At 37.0% G+C, this 27721-nt stretch overlaps 1 protein-coding gene across 1 annotated transcript; it reads left to right on the top strand.

Annotated features, from left to right (window-relative positions):
* Positions 1-1363: 1363 nt before the first annotated feature.
* Positions 1364-27408, top strand: LOC127158731 (CD48 antigen-like; the record flags this gene model as incomplete). The annotated part of the gene is made up of 4 exons (XM_051101748.1): positions 1364-1368; positions 25607-25936; positions 26037-26327; positions 27295-27408. Coding segments are annotated over exons 2-4 (709 nt in total), but the record flags the coding sequence as incomplete, so codon positions are not given.
* Positions 27409-27721: the final 313 nt, after the last annotated feature.

The raw sequence follows: 27721 nt of genomic DNA, 5'->3' as shown, positions 1-27721 counted from the left end.
TGCATTTTGGAAGTTCAAAATGGGGCACCATACCAGTCCATTATATGGAGAAAAATGCAGAAATGTTTTCCTCAGAAAACATTTTTTCTTTACAACTGAAGAAACAAAAACGTGGATCTTGGATGACAAGGGGGTGAGTACATTATATGTGAATCTTTGTTTTGGAAGTGGACTTCTCCTTTAAGAACTATATAATATACACAGAGCCGATCCTTACGCAATCCTCCTATATCCTACACGCAAAATACGCAAGCTGCGCATTAATGTGGTGCGCTGTCGCCCTTTCTACGTAAAAATCCAGTGAAAACATGTAACGTGAATGTGGTACAGTTTCTTGCTCGAGACTAAAAAAATAGTTGAAAGCGTTCTGAGCCACGGAAGAGACAGTTTCTCAAGCGCTTTCCGTGAGCGCGATTTGAGACGGAGTGAACCACGGACAAATGCGTTTCATTCATTCACTGATACTGGAGTCTTACTTGCTCGAGACTGAAAATTGAGTTGAAAGCGTACCAAGCCGCGCAAGAGACCCAGTAAGCGTTTTGCGGTAGCGCGGTTCGAGACGGACTGATCCACGGACAAATGCGATTCACTCACTCATTAACAGAACTAAAACAGGCTTATGTTAAATGATAAAAATATTTTCACCCATTAAAAACAGCTAAACTCTTAAGCGCTAGATGACATTCTAACTAAAAGTAGAAACACTGCTATCAGACTTAATTTCCTCAGTAGCATAACTGTGCTTTTGTCCAATATTAAAACACGAAACAAATCCACCAAAATTCAATAAAAACACTGTTTTCAACACCTTAAGCCATTTTATGCTACTTTGTTTTGCCGTTGCTGGCGTGTAGCGCAACTCCTGAGGATGAATTACACATTTCTGAAGAACAGACTACAGCAGCTTTCAGTTTGAATCAGAAGCTGAACCTTTAGTAAAAATGATACTGTGAAATTGCAGACAGTTTTAACTTTGTACTGTTGTTTTCCACACAATAACATTAAGAACTGAATAAATAATCACAACAATCTAAAAAGACTTCATTGTTTTACCATGAAATGTAGTTCATCCAGAGCTCACACAATATTCTTCTACTTTTAGCCATTTAACACAGTAAAGCAACTACCTTACCAAAATTATGTTAAAATATAGAATATTTTCACCTAGTAAAATTCAAGGGCTGGATGAAATAAAACATTATACTGTATGCAAAAAAAAGTAGGAGGGTCAAACTCTGTCAGGGAAGGAGTCACATCATGTTGAGTGTTTTTAGCAGAAGTTTTATTAGATCAGACACTGAACCACTGAAGAAAATGTTTCACATGTTTGTTTTGTTCTTTGTTCTTTGTGCTGGTGGAGTCTGACTGGTAAGTTATAAAAAAAGTTTTTTATGGTTATTTGTTGTTTTTAAGAATTAGACAATTTTCATCTGCTACTATCTGTACCAAATAAATCATTACTATGAGAAATCTCACTGGAAATCTCCACAGCGAATGTAAATGTCTTTGTTTATGCTCTGCATGGTGACTTAGAAAGCCAAAACCTTCCACTGAGTTGCTTTTAAATATCAGGCCATTTTTGGTTTTAAATAAAAATCTATTTTGAAAGAATTCCATGTTTAAAAATTGTATATGCAGTCATCATAAATTTCTGCAAAAATCATGGAAAATCATTAGTCCAACTGCACAGGAGCCCTGAGAACATGGGAGACAGTAATAAAACCCTGGAAATAGTAAAACACCCTGGAAGTAATAAAAAAAAACCTGTTTTATATGTTCTAAGTGTCTCAAAAGTATTGAAAATATTCAGCACAATAAAACTATGTAACTTTACACACTGATTTTGCCTCACAGCAAACTTTTAAACAAATCCCTGTTCATTTTGTGTCTCTGCCACTGTTGTGAATGTTCTTCAGTTCACATGCAAATTATTAACAGCTGATTTCAGGATTTGTAAACCAACAGGAACATTAATCTGTGACAAAACCTCTTCATGTTCATCAGGTGTGTTTTGTGCTGAAACAAATGAAATACAGTCAGTGTCAGTGATGGAGGGAGATTCTGTCACTTTAAAAACTAATATTACTGAATTACATGAAGAGGAAGACATAACATGGAAATTTGGAAATAAAAAAAGACTCTCATAGTTAAAATCACCAAGAAACTAATCTTCTTAACATTTAATGGTTCTGATGAGAGATTCAGAGACAGACTGAAGCTGGACAAACAAACTGGATCTCTGACCATCACAAACATCACAACTCAACATGCTGGACTTTATACACTAGAGATAATTGGTATAAAATGGTCATCAAAAACATTCAGTGTTTCTGTCTATGGTGAGTAGACATCATTTGTCCTGCCATTCACATATTGTTATTTTATAGATTTAGACAGATCACACAAAAACTCACTGAACACTAAACCATGAAAATAAAATTGTTTTTAGATTTATCCATATTTCTTTTATTTATTTTTCTTCTCTCATGTTTTTAGCTCATCTGCCTGTTCCTGTCATAAGAAGAGACTGTTCATCTTCATCACACAAGAATTGTTCATTGTTGTGTTCAGTGGTGAATGTGAGTGATGTGACTCTCTCCTGGTACAAAGGAAACAGTTTATTGTCCAGCATCAGTGTGTCTGATCTCAGCATCAGTCTCTCTCTACCTCTGGAGGTGGAATATCAGGATAAAAACACCTACAGCTGTGTGATCAACAATACCATCAGCAACCAGACAAGGCAAGTGTTAGCTAAATTACATATTTTTTTTTTAATTACAAAATATTTGATTAAAAAAATCAGGCGTAGAACAGCGCTTACAATTTTACAGTATGTGAAAGAGAGATTTACATAGGAAATAAAAGGACATTTAGTAGGAAAAATTGTTGGTCATTTATAGATCATCTTTTAGTTAAATGCTAAAGGCTGTGTTAAAGATGTTTTGTGTGTGTTGAACAGTTAAAATTAAGCTTGTTAATGCTGTCAAAAATAATTTTCCATTAAATATTGCATACATTAATGCTTTAACTAATAATATTAGTAAGATTGTGTTTTGTTGTTTTAGTCCATCTGTTATTGTTGTTGTCAAAACAGTTCGGACTTGTACAGAAGAGATCACTTACATTGATCCTACGTTCCACAGAAGAAACAAACAGAAATCGGTAGGTTAAATTATTCCTAATTCATGTTGCTCTGCTTAGAAAAAAAAAAAAAAGCCATAGTAATTTATACATTTCTGAAACAACTAAAAATGCAGGATCTCCAAAACGTCTGTCCATACCATACAGACTTTAAATTTAAGCCAGTGTATATGACATACACTCAGAAAATAGTTTATTCATAATGAACTTAATTTAACAGAAGAAAATATTTCCAGAAAATGAATTCAGGTTTATACAACAGAAACAAGTCCAGGTTTGTGTGTCAGCTAACCACTATATGTATCACATATTACCGTAAACATGATTTATTATTGGAATGAGAAGTTATTTCTCACAGAGTAATAATTGTGCAATGCACATCAAAAGCATAAGTGCAACTCAACAACACAACAGAACTCTTTTAGATCAACATAAAGGAGCATTAAACACTAATGAACACTTACATACTGTCCTATCACAGTGCTATGAAAAGCATGCTGGGAAGTACAAATCCATTTAGTCCCTGTTTCACAAATTTAAGTGGACTGAATCTTGTGTTTGTTTATATTAAGAGAAACTCACCGTTAAATCATCTGAAAGCAAAACCACATATCAGAACAGATTTGCATTACTTTAATACATTGTATATTCATGTGAATCAGTGAAGCCAGAAAGTTGCATGCTATGTCACAACCAAAGGATTCTGTCTAAAAAAGGTCTTTTTAAGAGAGTAACACTTCTCTTTGTTTTTAAGTATTATTATCCTGCGTGATCATTTTTTTTTTTTCAGCATGTTAAAGAGGAAGATGAAGTGGAGTATGCACCTGTTTCCGTGAGAGAATAATCTCCAATCTTTAGTGTTTTTCTAATATCAGATTTGTCTCACTGCTTTAACTAAGAACCTCCTGCAAGACTCTGAATTCTGGGATGAGTTTAGGGATTGGTGAGAATTGCCATGTGATGCTTAAAGACTGATTACTGAAATGATGTTGGGTGAACAAACAACTTGTGCATGAGAGTGTATCTACTGCTGGACGATTGTGTTTGATGTCTGTTTTTGAGTGTGTCTGAGGTGAATAGTGTGTCTGTGTGAAAATGGTTGAAGGCATTTTTCCATTCTTATTCATATGAAACCATTTGACTTCTGCTTTAGACAAAACAGTTTCACTACAAAATGCTAAATCTGACAGAATAAAGATTCATTTAAATCAAATAAAAATATAACTGAGATATTTGACCCTGCATTTTTTTTTAAGCGGAACTGTTCTTGATCTCTTGATCTTTTTTGTTTTAAATATATATATATATATATATATATATATATATATAGGGCTCCAGACTATAACATAGTCTACTTATTCTGACTTTTAGCAAAACATTCTGTTGCTGCCGAATGGCAAAAAAAAAAAAAAAAAAAAATCATCAAAGAACAGCTGCAAAAATAAATTTTGCCTAAAAATGGCACAGCATAAACAATTAGACTAACTAATATACACTCAAAAAAAATGATGCAGCCTAAACTTAAACTTTATGTAATTCAATTACATACCAATTTTCCATGCATTTAGATTACATAGTTTTAATCAAATCAGTTTTAACAAATCAGTTAAACTTAATGTGATTCATATGCATCAGTCTTATGTGAATGAAACAGATAAAGTTTATGTAATAGTTCCCAGTGTTAAACAAACCCTGCTCAGTGTTCATGTGTTTCCACACTACAGAGTGTTCAAGTAGCATTGACACAGTGTTGGAGTTAAGGAGATAATTATGTCATAATTGACCAATAATGATGAACACCTGTTGTTTACAAGCAGAATCACAGAAGGAAAGAGAAACACAAGAATCAGCCACAGCCAAAGATAAAATGAACTTAAATAAATAAAGACATTAAATCTCTGATTAAACAACTCCACAAACAACATTACAGTTTGACTTGATTTCTGTCATATATCCACAAAAATTATTTGAGAACATCTAAACAGAGGTTTAGATGTTTTATTAAAAAAAAAAAAAGTTTCATTTGACCTCACCATCATGGCGATCAGGGTTTACTTTAGTTGGGTTCTTGACCCTTGACTATTAGATATATTTTGGTTGCTTTAATTATGTTTGTAGAGCACAATTGTTATAGCAAAAAAAGCCAGGAGAAAAATCTTATTAAATGTTCTTGCTTAATTGTTGTTGATGGTGTAATCATCATCTAGAGGCCTGATTCACTGATCTCATTCAGTGGTTTATCTGTTAGTTTCATGTTATTTACAATAGCTGTATGACCTGTTACTATTACTACCTTAATTATAACTCCGGCTAAGTCTAACATAAAAAAAAAGTCAAAGGTCAAGAGTTCAAATAAAGTAAACCCTGATCGCCATGATGGTAAGGTCAAATGAAACGTTTTACTTTTTAAATAAAACATCTAAACCTCTGTTTTTTTTTTTTTTTCGTTTGTTTTTTTGGTAGATATATGACAGAAATCAAGTCAAACTGTAATGTTGTTTGTGGAGTTGTTTAATCAGAGATTTTATGTCTTTATTTATTTAAGTTCATTTTATCTTTGTCTGTGGCTGATTCTTGTGTTTCTCTTTCCTTCTGTGATTCTGCTTGTAAACAGCAGGTGTTCATCATTATTGGTCAATCATGACATAATTATCTCCTTAACTCCAACACTGTGTCAATGCTACTTGAACACTCTGTAGTGTGGAAACACATGAACACTGAGCAGGGTTTGTTTAACACTGGGAACTATTACATCAACTTTACCTGTTTCATTCACGTAAGACTGATGCATTCGAATCACATTAAGTTTAATTGATTTGTTTAAATTAAAACTATGTAATCTAAACACATGGAAAATTGGTATGTAATTGAATTACATAAAGTTTAAGTTTAGGCTGAAACATTTTTTTGAGTGTAGATTTCAAACATTTTTATAGACAAATCAACAGTCAGTAATAAAATAAGAACACATAATTGAATTAGCAGTAGCACAAATAAATACAACTGAACAAAGTTCAGGTACAGAAATCAGAGCATAAACAAAATAAACATAGGCCTACTAATATTCATAAATGATAAGAAATACAGGCTATTTTGCTTGTTTTTAAGGATTGATTGATGAACAAAAACCTTATTGCATTAGACATTGGATCTGGGTCTGATCATGGGCATCGTTGCATGTATAAAACAAGTATTACAGCAATAAATATTATGTATATAGCAGTCAAAGCATTTTTTTTTTTTTTCAGCTCCAAAAAGATATTGTTTGGATTCCATTTCTACAACAACTTTACTTCAATCTCTCTATCATTCTTTCATTTCAAATAATTAAAAAACAAAACAAAACAAAACAAAAAAAAAATAATAAAATAAAACTTTAATGTGTAACAAGACTTTATTTATTTTGAGAGACTATTCATTAAGGGCAACATTAAGTGAATTCCAAAATCTAAACTGTACCAACAAAATCTGAACTATAACAAGAAAGGTTTTCAGACTTTATTTACCAAAAATGATAAAGAACACTGAGTTTGTTGTGCCTGTTTGTAGGGCTGCACAATTTGGCCAAAATGTTGTTTTATCAATGTGACTTCTGATTATTGTTATTACTAAAAAACATTAAACAAAACAATAATTACTGTTAGTGATTATCGATATATTTTAGGTATAAGGTATAAGGATTTATTATAATATTATGATTAAAAATGTTTGACCAAAAAAACAAACCTCAGATAGAGACGTTTTAACTGATGAAACATGGAGACATATCAATACAATTGTGACTAAATGGTTTCTCTCTGTTTTTCAAGCCATATCGGGTATTATTATATGAATAAACCATAGATGCAACGCAATGCTAATCAACAGCCTTTATCACTTTATAGAATATTATATAAAATAATGATTTTGCCTCATTCGGTGATGTGAAACCACGTCAGATCACAAAAGGAAGTTATTTCAAACACTCGACTGATGTTTTTAAATGAATTTGGAGCAAAAACATGTCTGATGCATCATGGTCACAACAGTGGAAAGCTATTTGGAGGCCATTTTGAACCATTTAAGAAGTAGCATCATGTCCCAAACACCAACTGGTGAACCCCCAAAGTGCTGTCTGCAATTCCATTTGTTATCTTTGTATCTTTTTTTGTTTTGAGATATTGCATAATATATTCAAAATGGCGGCATAAAGGGGATGCACCATGTGCCTCAGGAATAAGTGTTAAATTATTTTATTCTCAGAAAACCAGACAGGTAAATAGGATGTCAGAAATACTTTTATCCACATTTTAACATTATTTTTCTTTTTCTGTGACAGAAAAACTATTTGTCCAACACAGTGGATGTCATGCACCAGTGGGAATCATTCTGCCTATAGGCCCATATAGATTTTGTCTTATTTTAATATTTTATTAAAATTATGATAGAATTTACACTGGAATGGTTTTACTGAACAGAAATATTAAATAGCCTTCAGATTTCTATATATACAGTCTATATTTACATATTAGGTCTTATAAAACTAGTGAGTGCAGACATATGTGTTTATAATTGTGTTCGAGTGTGTGGTGGGAAGGTGTGTGTGTGTTTGTTTCGGTGTGTTTGTATTTGTGCTCACTTGTGTATGAATAGCCCACCAATAATTAAATATCTGATGACTCAAACATTCATGTTTTTCCCAACCTAATAAGTGGATGGATTTTTAATCACCATCCTTCCACATGCTCACAGTCGGGATCAGCGGGTGTCTTTTCATCATTGTCCTCCTGCTTGATCACAGTAGGATCAGAGGGTGCCTTTTTAATTGCCGTCCTTCCGCATTCTCACAGTCGGATCAGCGGGTGCATTTTTACCATCCTCCTCCCACAGGCTCACAGTCAGATCAGTGGGTGAATATTTACTGCCATCCTCACTCGGGCTCACAGTCGGATCAGCGGGTGCATTTTTACCGTCCTCCGTCCGCATGCTCCCAGCCTGATGATCAGATGTCTTTTTTTGCCATCTGTAGAGTCTCCTTCATAAGGGGTGATCCTTCTCCACCATTCTCCTGAAAGAAAAACTGATTCACAGAAGGTAATACAAATGATTGTGAAAAAACCCTGATGATTCAGATGATTTTCCCTCTGATGTTTGCTGCATGTAAGGACCTCAAAGAAAATATCTCACAGAAATCTAAAGTCCCAATATACTCATGGTGAAGTTCTTTTCCTTATTCACTTTAGATGTAAAAATAAGTTTGAAAAATGAGACTAGTGATATACTACTATTTAGATGAATATGAATAGTTCAAATGCAAATCCAGCTAAAAGCCATCTTGGTCAAAAATGAGATGATGATACTGAGTGAATGCTCCTGACACATAGTATACGTCCATCAAATACTTTTACTTCAAACTTGCTAAATTCCAGCCTCAGCCCAATCAGAAGTACCAGTACTTAATTGTATAGCAATTTATACAATAGAGCTTTAAATCAAGCATCTTTACAGTATTAAGCATGAAAAACAATGTCAGGGTCACCTTCGGTTAACATCAAAATAACATCTTTTCTATGAAGTTTCTATGAAGCAGCTCTCCAAAGTACTCCTTGTTTTTACTCACGGACGTCTGATCTTGAGGGACTGAACAGTGTAAAAATGAACTCAAGAAGATTTCCAAGTCAAAGAAAGTGGAGCCCCAGAGCCACAATTGTGTAACCACTACAGACCCATGGTAGAGCAAAGCAAGCTCTTTCAAAATCCCTAAAAAACTTTAACAAAGTAACTAAGGAACTTTGTTTTGGTCTAATTTGGTTTTGTTTTAAAATGACATCACACCAGTTAGTTATTCAAAGGAGCTTGAAGTATGTTGTATGCAATACTTGCTGTTTTGTCTTAATCTCCTGCAACAGTAAATCACGCCAACAGCTGCAACCAGCAGAACAGCAACAGCAGCAGCAGCAGCAGGAACAGCAGTGGCAAGAACAGCAGCAGTTGAATCTGGAACAGCTAAAGACAGTAATTGTTATACAAGAGATTGACTGATAAACAACTTTACCAATACTTTTGACTCATATTTAGTAAAAAATTGCATGACATTGATTTAATTGATAAAGGTGCTGTCTGGTGGGCTTGTAAGGAACAGCAGCTAAAACAGCAACAAGAAACAGCAGTGTTCACAGGGAAACTGACTGATATTATGACTTTTGATTTTCTAGCAACAACATACTTCAAAAGTTTCAAATTCATTAGGTGACAAAACTCATTGTGACAACTGTCTGGTAGTTTGATGTGCATGTGTAGATGATTGATTTGATTTACTGTAAAAAATAAAAACTTCTTCAAACAGGCCACAAACAAACAAACAAACAAAAAAAAAACATTCCTGGGTTGATTTAAATGTATCAGTTTACTGTTCAAATGTTCAAAAAAAGTGAAGGAAAAAAAAAAAAAAAAAAAAAAAAGCAATGAATGACTAAAATGACACTCACCTGTGACAGTAACACTGAAGCTCTTCATGATGCTGTTTCTCATCTGTAGTTTATAAAATCCAGAGTCTGTGGTTCTGATGTTCGTGATGGTCAGAGATCCAGTCTGATGATCCAGCTTCAGTCTTCCTGTGAATCTCTCAGTACCTTCATTACACTGAACAGCTGTACAGATCTTCCTGAGATCTCCAGTGATTTGAGCGATGCGAGTGTCATTGAAATACCATCTAATTCTGTCTTGTTGGTTTATTTCAACATCAGTGTGTAGAGTGACTGAATCTCCCTCCATCAATAACACTCTGTCTATATCAACACCAGATGCACCTGAAGAAGAAATTAATCACAGTTTTAAAATCAATTCACATTTCCTCCAAACTAATGCAGATTTTATGAAATAAATCAGCTCTGGTCCTCTTCATTAATAGCAACACCATTAGGTGCATTTGAGATGTCAAACACTTTGATGAGAGTACTACAATAATACACAAATGATGCAGTTTACATACCCACGAGTCTTAATACTTTGTCACTACCAAGACCTGTTTTTATGTTTGTGATAGTTGTCCATGAGGCCCTTGTTTCTCCTGAGCAGTTTTTCAGCCTCTCCTGCATATTTGAATGCTCTCCAGCAGTGACTGTACAATTCTGAGATCCATTTTCATACTGAAGACAACTGAAGGACTCACAGACAAATATTACATAAAGTGAAAACAAACAAACATAGCTGTACCAGTGTAGTTACTATTGACTACCACTGTTTGGGCCCCATAATTTAACTTTCTCTCTTCACTGGCAAGTTTCCAACTAAATGGAACGTGACAAGCAAAGACACTTTACCACCAAAGTCACAACTTTATTAGTATATATATTCAATTTTAAAACATTGAGTTCAACATCAACATCATAAAACCTTTCCCCATAAAATTCCCAATTTACTCAACCAAAACTAGATACTTATTAACAATAAAGTCTCAGATGGCCAAAATACCTTCTGATATATGGGATTCAAAATGAATGGCGTGCACAGTACCTTAACACAAGATAACATATCAAGAGGCTCTGTCATGAACCAATGACCGGCTACCCTTGCACCAAATATACACAAAAAATAATGTATAACAATAATAATACTATTAACAGTATCAATACAATAACAACAAAAAGAGAAAATAAATAAATTACAATAAACACACAAAAATAAATAACAATGATAACAATACTAACAGTAAAAAAAAATATATATAGCACAAGAAATACAAGAAACCTTTAAAATCACAATAAACCAAACCACCCAAACCAAGGAGAGAGAGAGAGAGAGAGAGAAACATTCACCTTATCATCACCCAAAACATACAACGTCAAAACAAACCAAACAAACCATCTAATTAAATTTAAATACATGCAATTCATGATTTCCCAAATGAGCAGTACTAATATAAGCAAGACCAGATGTCATGTAACCCAAGAAAATCACAAATTTAACAACCAAAAACAAAGATAAAAAAAGAAACATACATATTATAGCAAATAAATAAATAAATAACTCACGTACAAATTTAAAAATAGATCAACACACACACACACACACACACACACAATCGTCTAAACTACTCAAACCAAAACACCACAACAGCTGCGTACTTAGTTCAGGTAGGTGATACGAAGTCCCAGCTTGAAGTGCATCCAAGGCAATGAAGGATAAATTGCCAGCGAAACGAGTAAAAAGATTGGAAGTCAAGAATACAGCAAATGCGCACGGGTCACAAGCTTCGAAATGACTCGTTTCTCCCAAGGGGTACAACTCCAACCAGAAACTAATAATGAAATGAACTGTTCTAGCTATTAGACTGTGTTTTATAACGTCTACACCTACCCTAACCATAAACGTAGCCCTTACTATAATAATAAAAAAAAAAAAAAGTATTATTGTTGTACAGTGTGATATGGCCGAATCAACACTGCAAATGAGTGATTAAGTGATGTGGCTACTACCATGAGTACACAAAGCCATGTGCGATGAATGTCTACTAGAGGCCAGCAACTCATGGATTCGCGGATTTGATGGAACAAGAAGAGTCAGTCGCTCCTGTCTTGTGGTGAGTGAGAAAATGTAACGTTAAACAACAACCGCAACAAAAATAATTTTGAATAACACCGTTTATGGGATAATGAGCACCGCTACTGGTGGCACTTTCTATCATTTAAAATGCCGTAAATAACGCTGTTTGACAATTTTGAAATAAAGAAACTAGTTAAATGCAAAATAAAAAATAATAATTTAAGTTGCACCGTTTAAGGGATAATGAGTGCCGCAACTGACAGCGCTCTCTGTCGTACAACACCGTTTAGGGCAGAACTGGGCAAGCTCTATCCTGGAGGGCCGGTGTCCCTGCAGAGTTTAACTCCAACCCTGATAAAACTCACCAGTTTTTTTGCTTTCTAGTAAACCTGAAGACACTGATTAGCTTGTTCATGTGAGTTTTATCAGGGTTGGAGCTAAACTCTGCAGGGACAAAGGCCCTCCAGGACCGAGTTTGCCCAGGTCTGGTTTAGGGGATAATGTGTGCAGCAACTGACGGTGCTTTCTGACGTTTAAAATGCTGTAAATAACGCTGTTTGTCAATTTTAAAATAAAAAATCTAATCATAAGGAAAATAAACAAATTTATTTTTTTTTTTTTTTTGATGGATTTGCGTCTGTAGTCAGTTTCTCATTAAATTGCTGTCTTGGATAGTGGTGGTGGATAACATTGGGTGGTGAGTGCTGTCCCATCACACCATATCTCTGGGAATGAGCCAAGGCATCAGGTGGTGTGACGGTCTCACTCGCCCAAGGTTCACCTGAAGCACTCTTACCATAGCGAGGCGCTGCTCTAAATTCTCGCACTGTCAGTGAGAGATCAATAGTGAGGCATTGCTCGGTGGGTGACGGATGGTGTCAAAGACAGCTTCTTGTGACATTGTTGACTACAAAAATAGCACTGGCTTAAGACGGCTTGCAGTGCCCTATAAGTGTAAGGGCCCACCCCACAAACATGCAACTTTTCACTTTACAAGATGTTAAATGATAGAGTGGAGTCGTGTAAATTACTTACGGATTATTTTTATGTTTTTATTGAACTCTCAATCTGGCGGCACCCATTCACTGCAAAGGATCCATTGGAGGGCAAGTGATATAATCCTAAATTTCTACAAATCTGTTGTGTTCAAGAGACAAGCTCATCTACAATCTGGACAGCTTGCAAGGTCAGTAAATTTTCATTTTTTTATATCAATCGGCTATAATCACATTCAAATACACAGGCCAGATTTGGAGCTGCTGTCATTCATGAAGTCCTACACGTCGGCCGGATGTTTACTGAATGGCTAATTCAATTAACAAGAAGGATGTAGAGAATCTTGGCCCACTTTTACACATTTTACCACCCATTCCACAGAATACTGTAGATTTTAAATAGGCATGCTTTATATATGATGCAAGATCACTAACTAATTTTGCAAATAGTTGCATAAATTTGGATCAGAAATATCTGTAGTGGAAAAGGATTGTGGGCTCCAAAAGCTTTGAAATATTTCAAAAATTCCCTGGAAATAGTACTTTTAGACACATTTAGACTTATGAGATCTACACAACCAATCAAAAGTTTTTGAACAGTAAGATTTTTAATGTTTTTTAAAAAGTCTCTTCTGCTTACAAAGCCTGCATTTATTTTATTTAAATTACAGCAAAACTTTTTTTGAAAATATTTTGAAATATTTTTAATATTTGAAATAATTGTTTTCGATTAGTACATTTTAAAAATCTGATTATTTCTTTGATCAAAGCAAAATTTTCAGCATTACTCCAGTCTTCAGTGTCACATTGTCACGAATCTGGTCGGTGTCCCATTGTCCGCTCACCACCGAATGTCACTCTCACCTCACCTACACACTCTGACTGTTGCACCACACTCTGGACTGCATCTCCCATCCTCCACCGCACTGATTGTCAGCCCCCGTGACCAATCAGGCGTTCTATAAAAGCCCCGGTCCTTCCCAGTGCACTTCACGGATTGTTGATAGTGTTTCTCCTATTGTTTAGCGTTCTTTGTTCTTTGTGTTTTGATCCCCTCGCCTGGCTCCCCGTTTTTCGACTGTTCGCCGCCTGCCCTCGGATTATCGCTCATTATTAAGGACTGTTCTCTCGTCTCGCCTCTGACACTCTTGTTACTGTTGTTAGACCCTGCCTGTACGACCATGTCTTTGTCTCGTTTGATGAATAAAAGCTCGCAAATGGATCCGCTCGCCTCTCGTCATTCACTCCTGGTTACACACATGATCCTTTAGAAATCATTCTAATATGCTGGTTTTCTGTTCAAGAAACATTTATTATTATTATTATCAATGTTTAAAACAGTTGAGTACATTTTTTCCAGGATACTTTGATGAATAGAAAGATCCAACGATCAGCATTTATCTGAAATAAAAAGCTTTTGTAACCTTATACACTATACCATTCAAAAGCTTGTAGTCAGTATTTTTTTAGGGGAAGAAATAATGGGAATTAATTATTTTATTTAGCAAGGATGCTTTAAATTAATCAAAAGTGATGATAAAGACATTTGTAATGTTACAAAAGATTTCTATTTCAGATAAATGTTGTTCTTCTGAACTTTCTATTCAAAGCAACCTGAAAAAAATATACTCAGCTGTTTTTAACATAATAATAATGATAATAATAATAAATGTTTTTGAGCAGCAAATCAGAATATTACAATGCTTTCTGAAGGATCATGTGACTGGAGTAATGATGCTAAAACTGTAGCTTTGAAATCACAAGAATGAATTACATTTTAAAATACATTACAATAGAATACAGTTATTTTAAATATTTTCACTATTTCAGAATTTTACTGTTTTTGCTGTACTTTGGATCAAATAAATGCAGGCTTGGTGAACAGAAGACACTTCTGTAAAAAAACATTTCAAAATCTTACGGTTCAAAAACTTGTGACTAGTAGAGTACAGCTTTATATATATTGCGATTTTATTTTATTAGGATTCCCCTTTTTTTTTCTCCTACTTAGGTTTTTTTATATTTATATCTAAAGGCTAAATGCTGCTTTAACATGTTTTGTAGAGTGCTGAAGAATATGGCCTGATATGGATCACCTCAGATTTAATATCTGTGGCGACTGTCATTGGCATCTTCATTTTTCAGAAGTGAGTGCATCTCTTTTATGTCCTTCAAACTGTTTCTTAATGCTTTTTAATACTGGAAGCTATTTTGCTGTGTCAGTAGTGGCTTTAATCTTCAATATGACTATTTCTGTGCTCGCACACATTTGCACGAAAGCAGTCCTTGGCATTAATGTTAGGTTGTTTTGTAGTTAGCACGCTTGCTATATCTCTGCTGGGCCACTGGGCGCTTTTCAACTGATGGCTCTGCGCTTTTCCTCTTGGCAATCTCTACTTTCCATTTTCTCTCTGTCCTCTGCTCTTTGCATGCGCCTGTCCTCCGCTGCTCGCTGAAATTGCTCAGATATCACCTGATCAGGTGATGAGGATGAGTATTTTAGGGTCTTGATTTGTTCTGTTTCTTACGTCTGTTTGTATTTTTCGTTCCAGTAATTCTCATTCTTAGTGCTTTTACTTTAGTGTTGCTCTTTAATCCTTTTAAGTGTTCTCAGTCACTTTATCTCATCAAATATTTCAAGATCCAATACTTAATGAGCAGAAATTTGTGGCACTTTCAAAGCCTCAAAAGTGTGTTTTGTTGACCGTGTGTTGTCATGTTTTTTCCTCAGGTGGAAGATTAGTGGTATGTGCAGCTACAACCCTGAGCAGATCATGCTAAGCCCTGTAGTACGTCGGCCGAGTCGTGACGTCAACCTCATGAAGGAGAAACTGATCTTCTCAGGTGAGACTCATGAGCACACAGTGGTGTGGAGATTAAGCCTGGTTAATACAGCCACGGAACAAATTAATTATCTGTGACCTCTCCAAATGGATGTTGCACATCGCCACCTGGTGGCAGTCATAATGCACCTTCAATATCTGTATTCATACCTGCATATGGTAACACTTTACAATGAGGTTAAACATTAGTTAATACATCAGGTAACAAGAACAATTTTTTTGTGAAGTGTTTAATTTTTTTTTAAAGTCTCTTTTGCTCACCAAGCCTGCATTTATTTGATCTGAGGTACAGCAAAGATAGTACAATTTTGAAATATTTTTATTTTTTATATACTATATATATATATATATATATATATATATATATATATATATATAGATAGATATAGATATATGATAGATATATATATATATATATATATATATATATATATATATATATATAGTTTTGTTGTCTATACAACAAAACCATGATTTCCAGCGCAAGAATCTTGACCACATTCATGTTTGTTCTCATCATTTCCGTCAGGTAGGTGAAATATTAGTCTAATATCTTAATTAATACTGCTTGTATGCATCTTTACCACCTGTTAACTTTAGTTATTTTTATTTATTTATTTATTTATTTTTAACATTGCGCCCTTTCCTGCTTACGATAAGTCCTTCTCTATATGATTTAGCAGATTTCACACGTCGTTTCCGTGGTTTAGACAGCATAAAATAGTAGAACAATGTATTGAGCAGTACACCCTGTACGGTTAACTGACCCGATATGACGGGTAACTGAAACGGTTATTTTAGTAAAGCTGATGATGGAGTGGAAGTTGTGGAAACACAGTGGACAAGCATTGTGGTTTAAAAACCAATGTAACTAGTCAGGGACAGCAAGGAAGAATTAATATTAGCAAATGCGCGCGTTATGACGGTTTCACCATGATACGTGCAGCGCGCACCTGCTTGAACAGCGCGGCCCTTACAGCTTTTTTTCGAGCCCGTCTTTTTCCCCCTCTTCTCACAAAATAGCTTATACTACTGTTTCAGCTATTAAATTGGTTCAGTTTTTATGTAATGGCAACGTGATTAAATGTTCGGAACTATAAATGGTCTTATTTTATATATATAAAAAAAAACGTTAACGGTGCTTTAAATTATAAATTAAAGAAAATAAAGAAAACAAACATGATGTCGTCTCAACAAGCGCTTCACAAAAATGAATAGAAACTCAGCGAATACATACCTCACAGATATGGTAAATATATAAAATATTCTTAAAAACACATATACTTAATATTTAAAGGTTCTTTTTTATTTTTTTTGTATTTCATGTATTATACTTTAAATAAAACTTTTGCAGTGAGTTAGTAAAAGCTGTTTTAATGCATGTTTTAGCCTAAGTTCTTGTGACCATCAGGCGTCACAAGCGTGTGGTGTTTCGAGCGCTTCAAAACATTGAATCATTTTGCGCAGCAACTAGTTCATGGACCTTTATCGAACCGGAATTGAACACCGGAAGCGCTTCTCTTAGCAGTGTATCGATTCTTCCGGTTATGTATATATTATTCAATATGCTGTAATCACTACTTGATAAAAGCCTGTTAAAGAAGGTGGAGCCCCAAAGCCACATCTACTGGTAATTGTGTAAACACCACAGACCAATGGTAGAACAAAGCAAGCTGTTTCAAACTCCCCAAAACAAACTCCAACAAAAGAACTTTGTTTTGATCTAATGTGGTTTTAGTTTAAAATGATATCATACCAGTTAGTTCTCTGATGTCGCTTGAAGTATATTAGGGCCTTAACAATTCTCAAATGAGTTAATTTATTGTTAATTCATAGGTTTTTACAGACAGATTTTGTGTACATAATATCTTACCAGGTCAGGCTGCAGCATTTTGTCTGTTTAAAAATAAAAAGAAAAAAGAAAAAGTTACTTTGGTCAAATAGAATAAAAACAAAACATACTTGAACATATTTTTAAAGATCGGGGGAAAACATCACATAAGATTAAAGAACTGTGGATATGAAAGTGATAAAACAAGACCTCTTGACTTTCTCTCTGAAAAGCAACATTTATACACATTTTGTGTTATTAACACATTTTAAACATTTTATATTGTGCACTGAGTCCTGGTTGTAAAATTTTAATGTGAAACAAGAGATGGGTTTAGACTGATGATTAGCATAAAACTAACTGATAAAACTAATAACCAATGAAAAAACAAATGTTGTAGATCACACTGAACTAAATTTATATTTAAGTCTACAAAATCCACTTTAACAGTAAACGTGTTTTTGATAAAATCATGTAAATATACAGGTTAGAAGAAAAATCACCCATAAATTTTACAACAAAATGATAACTAATAACACATTAATCATGTGCTTTACATTTTAAACATGACTCGCCATGTACAATAACACTGAAGCTGTTTTCACTGTCGATGTTGTTGCTGCTTATCAGTAGTTTATAAACTCCAGAGTGTTTGTTTGTGATGTCCATGATGGTCATAGATCCAGTCTAATGATCCAGCTTCAGTCTTCCACTGAATCTTTCAGTACCTTCATTACACTGAACATCTGTACAGATCTTGCTGAGATCTCCAGTGATTTGAGTGATGTGAATGTCATTGAAATACCATATAATTTTGTCTTGTTGGTTTGTTTTAACACCGGTGTGTAGAGTGACTGAATCTCCCTCCATCAATAACACTCTGTCTATATCAACACCAGATGCACCTAAAGAAGAAATTATTCAAAATTTTTAATCAATTCACAATTTCTTCCAAATGAATGCAAAACAGCTCTCGAGGGAATTGAATGTGCTCATCATGATGCATTCGCAAAAGGACGGAGGTGAGTCCTCAACTGTTTAACCGAATTTGCATGAGTGCGTTTGCCAAAAAAAAAAAAAAAAAAAAAAAACAGCATTAACAACGCATTCGCGGTGACGGCGGCTCCATTCTCGCCTGGTTCCCGGGGGAATCTAGCGCGTGGGCGGAGCGTGTTTAACTCCCGTGGGAGCTGAATATATGCTGCACGTTGCGGTTGCGGTGTTAATTTTGTGCCAAAATCGGGTTTATGGACACCTCCTGAGCATAGCCATCTGAGGGTGGTTATAGTTCAGCCATGTTTATGGTAAGATGGACTTACTTTAGAGGCTATCTATGGAAGCATAGCTATCTGAGGGTAGCTATGTGCTTACTAAGACCCTTCTTTGGGTTCTTAATAGCATCTTCCTGGAGCACTGCTAAGATGGTGTTGTCTTTCTGCAGGGTTAAGTTCTATTATGTTAGCCTAACAGCCTAACAGCCTAACTGATGCTTCTTACTCAGTCTTCAGACTAGTCCTGGCCCGTCAGGGTCTGAGGATCGGAGATAGGCTCAGAAGGCTAGTATTGCGGCCCGTGCCCCTCTTCCACCTGCGGGTGGTTTCAGGAGATGGCATGGGCCAAGGGGAGGTCGTCAAGATCTGGGAGAAGTGGTCCAGGTGAGGCGTTCCCAACACTCTCGTCCGGACCAGAGTAAAAAATATATAATAACATCTACTCACCTTCCTCTCGGGGTGGTAACATCGGCCCTCACCTCCCCTCTTTAATTCCCCTGCTGCGCTAATAACTGCAGTCTCTTACTGCTGATCTTCATGATGTGTTGGGTGTTGTTCTATTTCTATAGAGCAGCCTTACCGATGGTCTGGACTTTATCTAAGTCCCTGTGTAACCATTTCGATGCACCATGATTGAGGACCATGCTGGGTGAGTATGATCCTTTATTATGTGTCTAACCACATGATGTGCTGGGTTTTGTTCTATTTTATATAAAGCAGCCTTACTAATGGTCCGGACTCTATCTAAGTCCCTGTGTAAACTGTTCCGATGGACCATGGTGGGTGAGTTCGATCCTCGATTCCTTTCATTATATTTATATTTGGTGTATTTATATTTTGCTTGTGTTCCAGTATGTGTGTTTGGGCTGCTGTGTTCCTCCTATGTTTCAGGGTAGGACACCCCCCCATGCATGGGACCCCTGGATGCTGCTGATATCTCCTTCCTTCGTCAGGCTTGGAGGATTTGACTTCTGTTGCTGCAGATGCATCACTAGATACTACAAGGTAGTTCTTGAACCCCGGTCCTCGCTACATTAATGAAACCCCCAGGGCTTGTTGATCGCCATTCAGGTAATCTTTTCTGGTTCTTCTTATCTCTACTCACCTCTATTTCCTCCAGGACTTTTCTGTCCTTCTTGTAGGTTAGCTCTCGGAAGTCTGTTCACGAGATGCCCCTGACGTCTATGGCTGAGTACATCACACTCTTCTCATGCCTCGCCCTGAGGGGCTTTCTGTTGCTGAGCTATCCACCCATTCCTCATGCTTTAGGTGTTTCTGCGGAAACCCCTTTCTCGGTGCTGACTCTGAGGAGTGGCAACCTGTTTTAAAGCATGTTTAGGCCTCTGTTCACGAGGGTTAGCTGAACAGGGCCCACGCTCTCTTTTGAGAAGGAGAGCACGGATTACTTGGGTGAATATAGCCAGAATCCCTTTGGCGGAAGGTAATGATCTCCCTTTCTAGCCATTTCTGTCACCCTGGATAGGCTCCCCTCCTTGGAGGGCTAGGCTTTGGTGCTCACCCCAGCTACGAGCTAAGGGGTCTAGAGCATGGATTGCTTGGGCGAATACAGCTAAAGCCCCTCCTGGCGGAAGGTGAGGATGTCCCTTGCTGTCGCCCTGGGTAGGCTCCCCTCTATGGAGGGCTAGCCTTTAGTGCTCGCCTCAGCTACGGGCTGAAGGTTCTAGAGCACATATTACTTGGGTGAATACAGCTAAAACCCATTTTGTTAGGAGGTGATGATGTCCCTTTCCAGCCATTGTGGTCACCCTGGTAGGCTCCCCTCTATGGAGGGCTAGCCTTGGTGCTCGCCTCAGCTACGGCTGAAGGTTCCAGAGCGCTCTATCTGTTATGGGGTAATTTCAACCCATTTTTCTAAGAATGACTCGACTCCCCCTCGATGCTGGATCTCATTCTATACCCCTTTTCTGGATACTCATCTCAGGATAAGGTAGTGCTCACCTCTTAGGGACGAGGTGTTCTAGAGCACACTGTTCTTCGGTAGAGTGAGAAGATTCTCCCCCTCTGAGGGGGGTCAGGTATCTTCCCCGAGACTGCTGATGCTCCATGACAACCTCATCGGATAATCTTCCGCTTGCTGCCACCCGATGTGTTTTTCCTCCCATCACATTTCAAGTGTATGGAAGATGACCACCCTATCTGGGTATTTGAGGCCTTTGCCTCCTGGAGCCTCATAAAATCAGCAATCTTGGTCCTTAGACCTCTTCTCTACCCTTGTGATGTCTCACTGACATGAGATGAGTAGGCTGTGCTTCCCCGCTATGCAGGGTCATTTAAGCAGGACGTCTTTGGGCAGAGCGGGTAGGTCCTTTTCTCTATAGTAGGTTAAGTACCTACCCTATAACTGCTGTGCGTCCCATCGTTGCCGCATTGGATGAGTCGGCCGCTTGCTGCCGCCCAACGTGTCTCTGCTTCTGTCACATTGGCATGTACGGAAGCTGTATATAGGTATCCAAGGCTGTCTGGCTCACAATTTCGGCGGCACACTAAACCTCGTTTCGGCCTTTATATCCCTTCTGTTAGGAGATGAGCATGGCGGTGCCTCCCTCTTTAGGGTCGTCTGAATGCACCGTTCCTAGTAGAACGCACAGGGTTCCTCCCCTCTGTGGGTGAGGTGTCTACCCTGTGGCTGCTAAATGCTTGCCTTGGTTACTAGATTGAGCTTTTATCTCATCGGATGAATCGGCCGCTTGCTGCCGCCCGATGTGTTTTGCCTTTCGCCACTTGTGTGTGCGGAAGTTGCTCTGATTCATTAGGGCCTTCTAGAAGCCCTGTAGACAGTAGTTTTTCCTGCCCCAGTGATGTCTCCTGACATTGCATGAGCTTGACAAATGCTCCCCTCACTGAGGGTCTTTTGTGAGCATGTCACTCTCATTTGGAGCTCATAAGTTCCTCTCCATGCCGAGAGAAGGACCTCCGCTCCCTATGGCTCTGGTTTTCCCGGTGGTAGCTCCTTTTGGGATGAAGTAAATCAGCATTCTTTGCTCCTCTCTAGGTTGAGAGTCTTCTGTGAGCATGCTATACCCTGTTGAGCAACCAGATTTCTCTTCTCTGAGAGTATATCTCCTCTGCTCCGGGGCATCCCATTCAGGTCGCTCATACTGATCATTATAGTGCTCCCCTTTTCTGCAGAAGGGTTGCTTTGAGCACGATTCGGCTCCCTGAGTGCAGAGACCCTCCCTTTCTTGGGATTTGTGTTCTCTGCTTCCCAGAGCCTCCTCTTGAATGGTATTCAGTGTCCAGGCTCGCCGGACACATTCTAAAATCCACGTAAGAACGCACACTAGCTTCCTGTGTTCTTTCTCAAATCCTGTATGGTGGGGATCACGCGCTCAGCTTCGTACCCTTTCTGGAGTTGTTCAGCCCCAGAATCTTGGGCTACACTCGACCTATGTATCACTTAAAAACGATACTTCTGAATGGGGTGCTCATGACCTATGCTGCCTTCCCTTCGAGCAGGGTTACACAAGCAATAGGTAAACCCCCTGGTGACAGGCCTAGACTACCTTCCTAGACTGCAGGCTATATCCCTTAAAGGAATCTCTTTCTGATTCCAAGTCTGAGCTCTGCCCTCAGCCAGGTGTTGTTAGCCTGGACCTTACAGGTAAGTCCTTGAGTATGCAGATCAGGCCTCTGGCCGAAGGGATTAAGTCACTGACAGCCACCTGGACGTCCTTTGGGGCAGCTCCCCCTACTTAGGTGGAGCTGGTACTTAGTGCTCGCCTTTTGTGTCTGGCTTGCACTCCCCTCAGCATGGCAGCGTGGGAATAACCATAGCGTTCCTCGAAAGGGAACATCTCAGGTTACGTTGTAACCCTGGTTCCCTGAGAAGGGAACGAGACACTGCGTCCTCTAGACTTCTGGCCATGCTTCGGACACAAGCTTCAGACAAAGAAGTGGATGTTGTGTTCAACTGGTGCCCTTTTATGCAATACGGTCACACTGGTATGACGCGCCAGCATCGACGCATCGCGCCGGCAATGACGTCATAGGCTGTCGCCGGCCAGTACCATGTAGTTTTTACATATATATATAGCTTCAGACACGGGTCACGTAGGAGACGTTCCACATAGCAACCTCTAGAGGATGCAGTGTCTCGTTCCCTTCTCAGGGAACCAGGGTTACATCGTAACCTGAGACGTTATAACCACATATTTAATCGCCAAAGTACAGGAATAGAGATAAAATCCTATGTCTTACTATGGTCGAGTAAACGCCAGAACAATAAGGGCAAAATAAAGAAAAGCTTCATTTTCATTAGGCTTGTTAAAAAATAAATACAGATTTTGATACATAATAGTGCTATGTTCTTTCTTCTCAGTAAACCCTATGCCATTGTTTCTTCTTCTTCGTATTATTGTTTTATGGTGCCTGGCATTCAGCGTGCATTACTACTACATTACTACATTCGCGAATGAAAACGAAAATGTAATTTGGAAGGTTCCTTACGAACTGCAGCACGATGACGTAAAGACGTGTCGTCAGAGGTGTTTGATGGTGTTAATACATAATAATTGGTTTCAACTAAAAAAAAAAAAAAGTTCTCAACGTATTCCCCTTTTTGGTGGCTGTTATTTCTTAAATGAATAAACATCTAGTAGGCTGTAATTTGGCGTTTTATTATTTTTGGTTATAGACATTAATTATCTGTATGAATTCAAACAGACACACACAAGGAGAGACTGAGACCACTGCACAACATGATTACTTGGCCAGTTATATTGTCTGTTTAAGTTATATTCGCTATAACATTTATTGTGTAGTTGAGGACTTGATTTTGGCTTTCACTTTTATGCCGGTTTTTCAGGGAGACAGAGCTTACCAAGAGAGAACGACGAGCATCCCTTGTGCTACAATGCTAGTTAAAGTTTATTGTTTCAGTGTATAAGATGCAATTAGCTTTCATATTTCTTAATTCACGCAGTCACGAATAGCACTACCCTACTTTTATACCCGATAGAGTGTGCTATATGCTTCCCAGAGAGCTACAAAAAAGACTTCTTACCAAATCATTGCGCTGCCACCTATTTCCTGTTAAATGTTAAATGTCAAACTCAGTTAAACAAGGAAAAGATGAAAATGTCATATTAACGTCTTATAATATCAGTTGTACACAGAATGCTTGCCATATGCTATAGTGACAGTAAATCACACACAGTCACCAGCAGAACAACAAAAATAGCAACACATATTTCTGCTATAGGAGCTGAAGACAGACCTGAATCTGTAGTAATTAAGAAAGCCGGTTATTATTAAACATTATCTTCTGATAATGGGTTTACCCAGATTTTTGACTGTAGAGGAAGTAACGGTACATCTGTCTAATTGCAAATTGTAATTCAAGAGATTCTGTTTTGGTCCAATAAGTTAAATCTCTGTCTTATCTGAATTTAATAGCAGAAAAGTATTGGTCATCCAATATTTTACATTTTTAACACAGTCTATTAACCTCGATAATTTAGAAGTTTCATCTGGTCTTGTTGAGATATATAGTTGAGTATCATCAGCATAACGATGGAAACTAATCCCGTATTTTCTAATAATATTACCAGGGGGCAGCATGTATATTGAATATAGCAGAGGACCTAGGACAGATCCTTGTGGCACTCCATAGTTTACTGGTGATAACTGAGATGACTCCCCTTTTAAATAAACAAAGTGGTAGCAATCGGACAGGTAGGATCTAAACCATCTTAAAGCCTGCCCTTGAATGCCTGCATAGTTTTGTAGTCGATCTATGAGTATGTCATGATCTACAGTGTCGAACACAGCACTAAGATCAAGTAAACTAGCAATTTGTTATTATATTTCTGATGTTATCTATTTTATCAGTGAAGAAATTCAAAAAGTCATTACTATTAAACTGTAAGGGAATATTTAGATCGGGTGATGTCTGATTATTTGTTAATCTAGCCACTGTGCTGAATAAGAGCCTTGGATTGTTTTGGTTATTTTCTATGAGTTTGATATGCTCAGCCCTGGCAGCTTTTAGAGCCTGTCTATATCTGGAAATACTGTTTTTCCACGCAATTTTAAAAACTTTCAAGTACCAGAACAACATAAATCCCTTCAAGTACAAACTAAACACGCATGCTCTGAATGTCCACTCTCACCTACAAGATGTTTGTCCACCCAACAGATTAAACCACATTTCTGAAGAACACAGACAACAGCAGCTTTCAGTTTGAATCAGAAGCTGAACCTTAGTAAAAACGCTAGTGTAAGACAGTTTTAACTTTTTTCCACACATTAACATTAAGAACTGAATAAATATACACCGCAATTTAAAAATCACAAAACTTTCATTCAGTTTTACTATGAAATGTAGTTCATTCACAGCTCAAACAATTTTCTTCTACTTCTGGTCATTTAACACAGTCAGGCAACTACTGTACCTTATAAAAACTATGGTAAAAATATAGAATATTTTCACCCATTAAAAACAGTTAAAATACAAGGTCTGGGTGAAATAAAGCATTATACTGTATGCAAATACAGTGTGCAAACTAGGAGGGTCACACTCTGTCAGGGGAGGGGTCACATCAGGTTAAGTGTTTTTAGCACTTAGGTTTTATTAGATCAGACACTGAACCACTGAAGAAAATGTTTCACGTGTTTGTTTTGTTCTGTTTGTGCTGGTTGAGTCTGACTGGTAAGTAATAAAAAAATGTGTTTCTCTTTTTGTTTTAAATGTAAAATCTATTTCAAAAGAATTTTATCTTTTAAAAATTCAGTCATAAATTTCTACAAAAGTCATGTAAAGTCATTAGTCAGTGAATTTTTTTTTTTTTTTTTTTTTTTTACACAAGTGTCTCATTTGCTAAGTATTGAAAATATTCAGCACAATAAAACTTTACACACTGATTTTGCCCCACAACAGAATTTTAAAATAAATCTGTTCATTTTCTGCTGCTGTTGATAAAACAAATGATTAAAAAAAAAAAGAAAAAAAAATCTGTGTCAAAACCTCTTCGTGTTCACCAGGTGTGTTTGGTGCAGAAACAAATGAGATGTCAGTGTCAGTGATGGAGGGAGATTCTGTCACTTTAAAAACTAATGTTACTGAATTACATGAAGATAACATCATTGCATGGAAATTTGGAGCTGAAAAATCTCTCATCGCTAAAATAACTGAGAAACTAAACTTTTCAACATTTGATGGTCTTGATGGGAAATTCAGAGACAGACTGAAGCTGGACAAACAAACTGGATCTCTGACCATCACAAACATCACAACTGAACATGCTGGACTCTATGAACAACAGATAAGGGGAGCGAAACTGTCATTAAAAACATTCAGTGTTTCTGTTTATCGTGAGTAGAGATCATTTGTTCTGCCATAAAACTATAAAAATCTAAAATTGTTGTTTATTTTTTTTTATCTATATTTCTGTTTATTCTCTCATGTTTTCAGCTCTTCTGCCTGTACCTATCATAAAAACAGACTGCTCTTCATCATCATCTTCATCACAGCAGAATTGTTCATTGTTGTGTTCAGTGGTGAATGTGAGTCATGCGTCTCTCTCCTGGTACAAAGGAAACAGTTTATTGTCCAGCATCAGTGTGTCTGATCTCAGCATCAGTCTCTCTCTACCTCTGGAGGTGGAATATCAGGATAAAAACACCTACAGCTGTGTGATCAACAATCCCATCAGCAACCAGACCAGACACCTGAACATCAGCAAACTCTGTCACACATGTTCAGGTATGACAGTAGTGATAATAGCATTTGCACAACAGTTCTTTCTGGTCCTTGAATCTGATTAGCTGCAAGGCTTTTCCAGTGGTGCGATATTCTAGTGATAACAGAACTCCAGCCTTTTCACCATTTATATAACTTATATAACAGTATTTTTTCACAGTACATGTCATGGCGGACACCAGAATCCACTATAATTTTATAAATAATGCTGTTTGAAATTAAAATAAATAATGGTAGTATTTAATAATAGTATTTAGTATTGAGAAGCGGTGTGTTCGTGATGGTAATTTCAGTGAAATTTTCATGAGTGTCAGCAGTAAAGACTTTTATATTGAAAGAGACTGAAACAGGGTTGTAAACAAGGACTTTTTCTTTAAACTTTATTTCAAATCCTAGCTCGCTCTCTCTGGTCCCACACGTCTTAGACCTCAAAAACATAAAATATGAGCCTTTATAGACAGAGTGTTTTTTTTTTTTTTTTTTTTTTTTTGCATAAAGAAAACGCTGTACTTATTCAAACAACAAGATCTTTATATTTACCCTTGTGAGACTTTGTTCAGCTCAGCTGCTGAGGAACTTTGTTTATTCCATCAAGATGGAGGGGGTGGAGTTATGAGGTTTTACTGACAGTTTGAGCGGGTCCAAGATCACAAGCACATTTTAACACCTTTCACTGACTACATATTTGTAAAACAGGCAGACAAACATAAACAATGACCTATAAGCATTGGTTTATTTAAAAAAAAAAAAAAAAAACATTATAATATAATATATTATTTAAAAAAGCAACCAAAAAAGGGCAATTTGGAGTGTAAGGAAAAAAGGGCATGTTGAGCCCTACCTGTGCAGCCATACTACACTGCTACGAGTGTGATATTGCTCATTCCTTGAGCTGATCTCTGTCTATTGTTGTTGCTCAATAACTCAATAACTTGAATGTCTCCCTTTTCCTCTCCTTCACAATCTCCAGACTCAAATTCTCTGACAGTGTTGATCTCTGTTGCTGCTGCTGAATCTCTGTTGATTGTTGTTGGATTTGGGATCTTCTGCATCTGCTGGAAATGTAGAAGAACTAATGAAGAAGGCAAGTGTTACCTACTGATTTTATACAATAGCTGATATTGTAATTTAATGTAATTCTAAATGTAACACCATTGAGTTCCTAAATAATGTTTGTGGTGGTTTTTGCATTGATCTGCCCTGAGCAGCTGTCTGTAATCATGTCACTTGCAAAAAACAATTCTCTTTTACTGTTTTACTCTGTTAGTGGTGGGTGAAAAGTAATAATGTCATGCATAATTATGTTAATGAGTGTTTTTCAAATTGTGGCATTTTAAAAATAACTGAAATAACACATTGTAATGAACAATAGTTGAGTTTTGTCCATTATTCATCCA

This window comes from Labeo rohita, unplaced genomic scaffold (assembly GCF_022985175.1).
Source record: "Labeo rohita strain BAU-BD-2019 unplaced genomic scaffold, IGBB_LRoh.1.0 scaffold_167, whole genome shotgun sequence".
NCBI classification, from domain to species: domain Eukaryota; kingdom Metazoa; phylum Chordata; class Actinopteri; order Cypriniformes; family Cyprinidae; genus Labeo; species Labeo rohita.
Note: the sequence above shows the minus strand (reverse complement) of the source record. Positions and strands in the feature narration are given on the sequence as shown.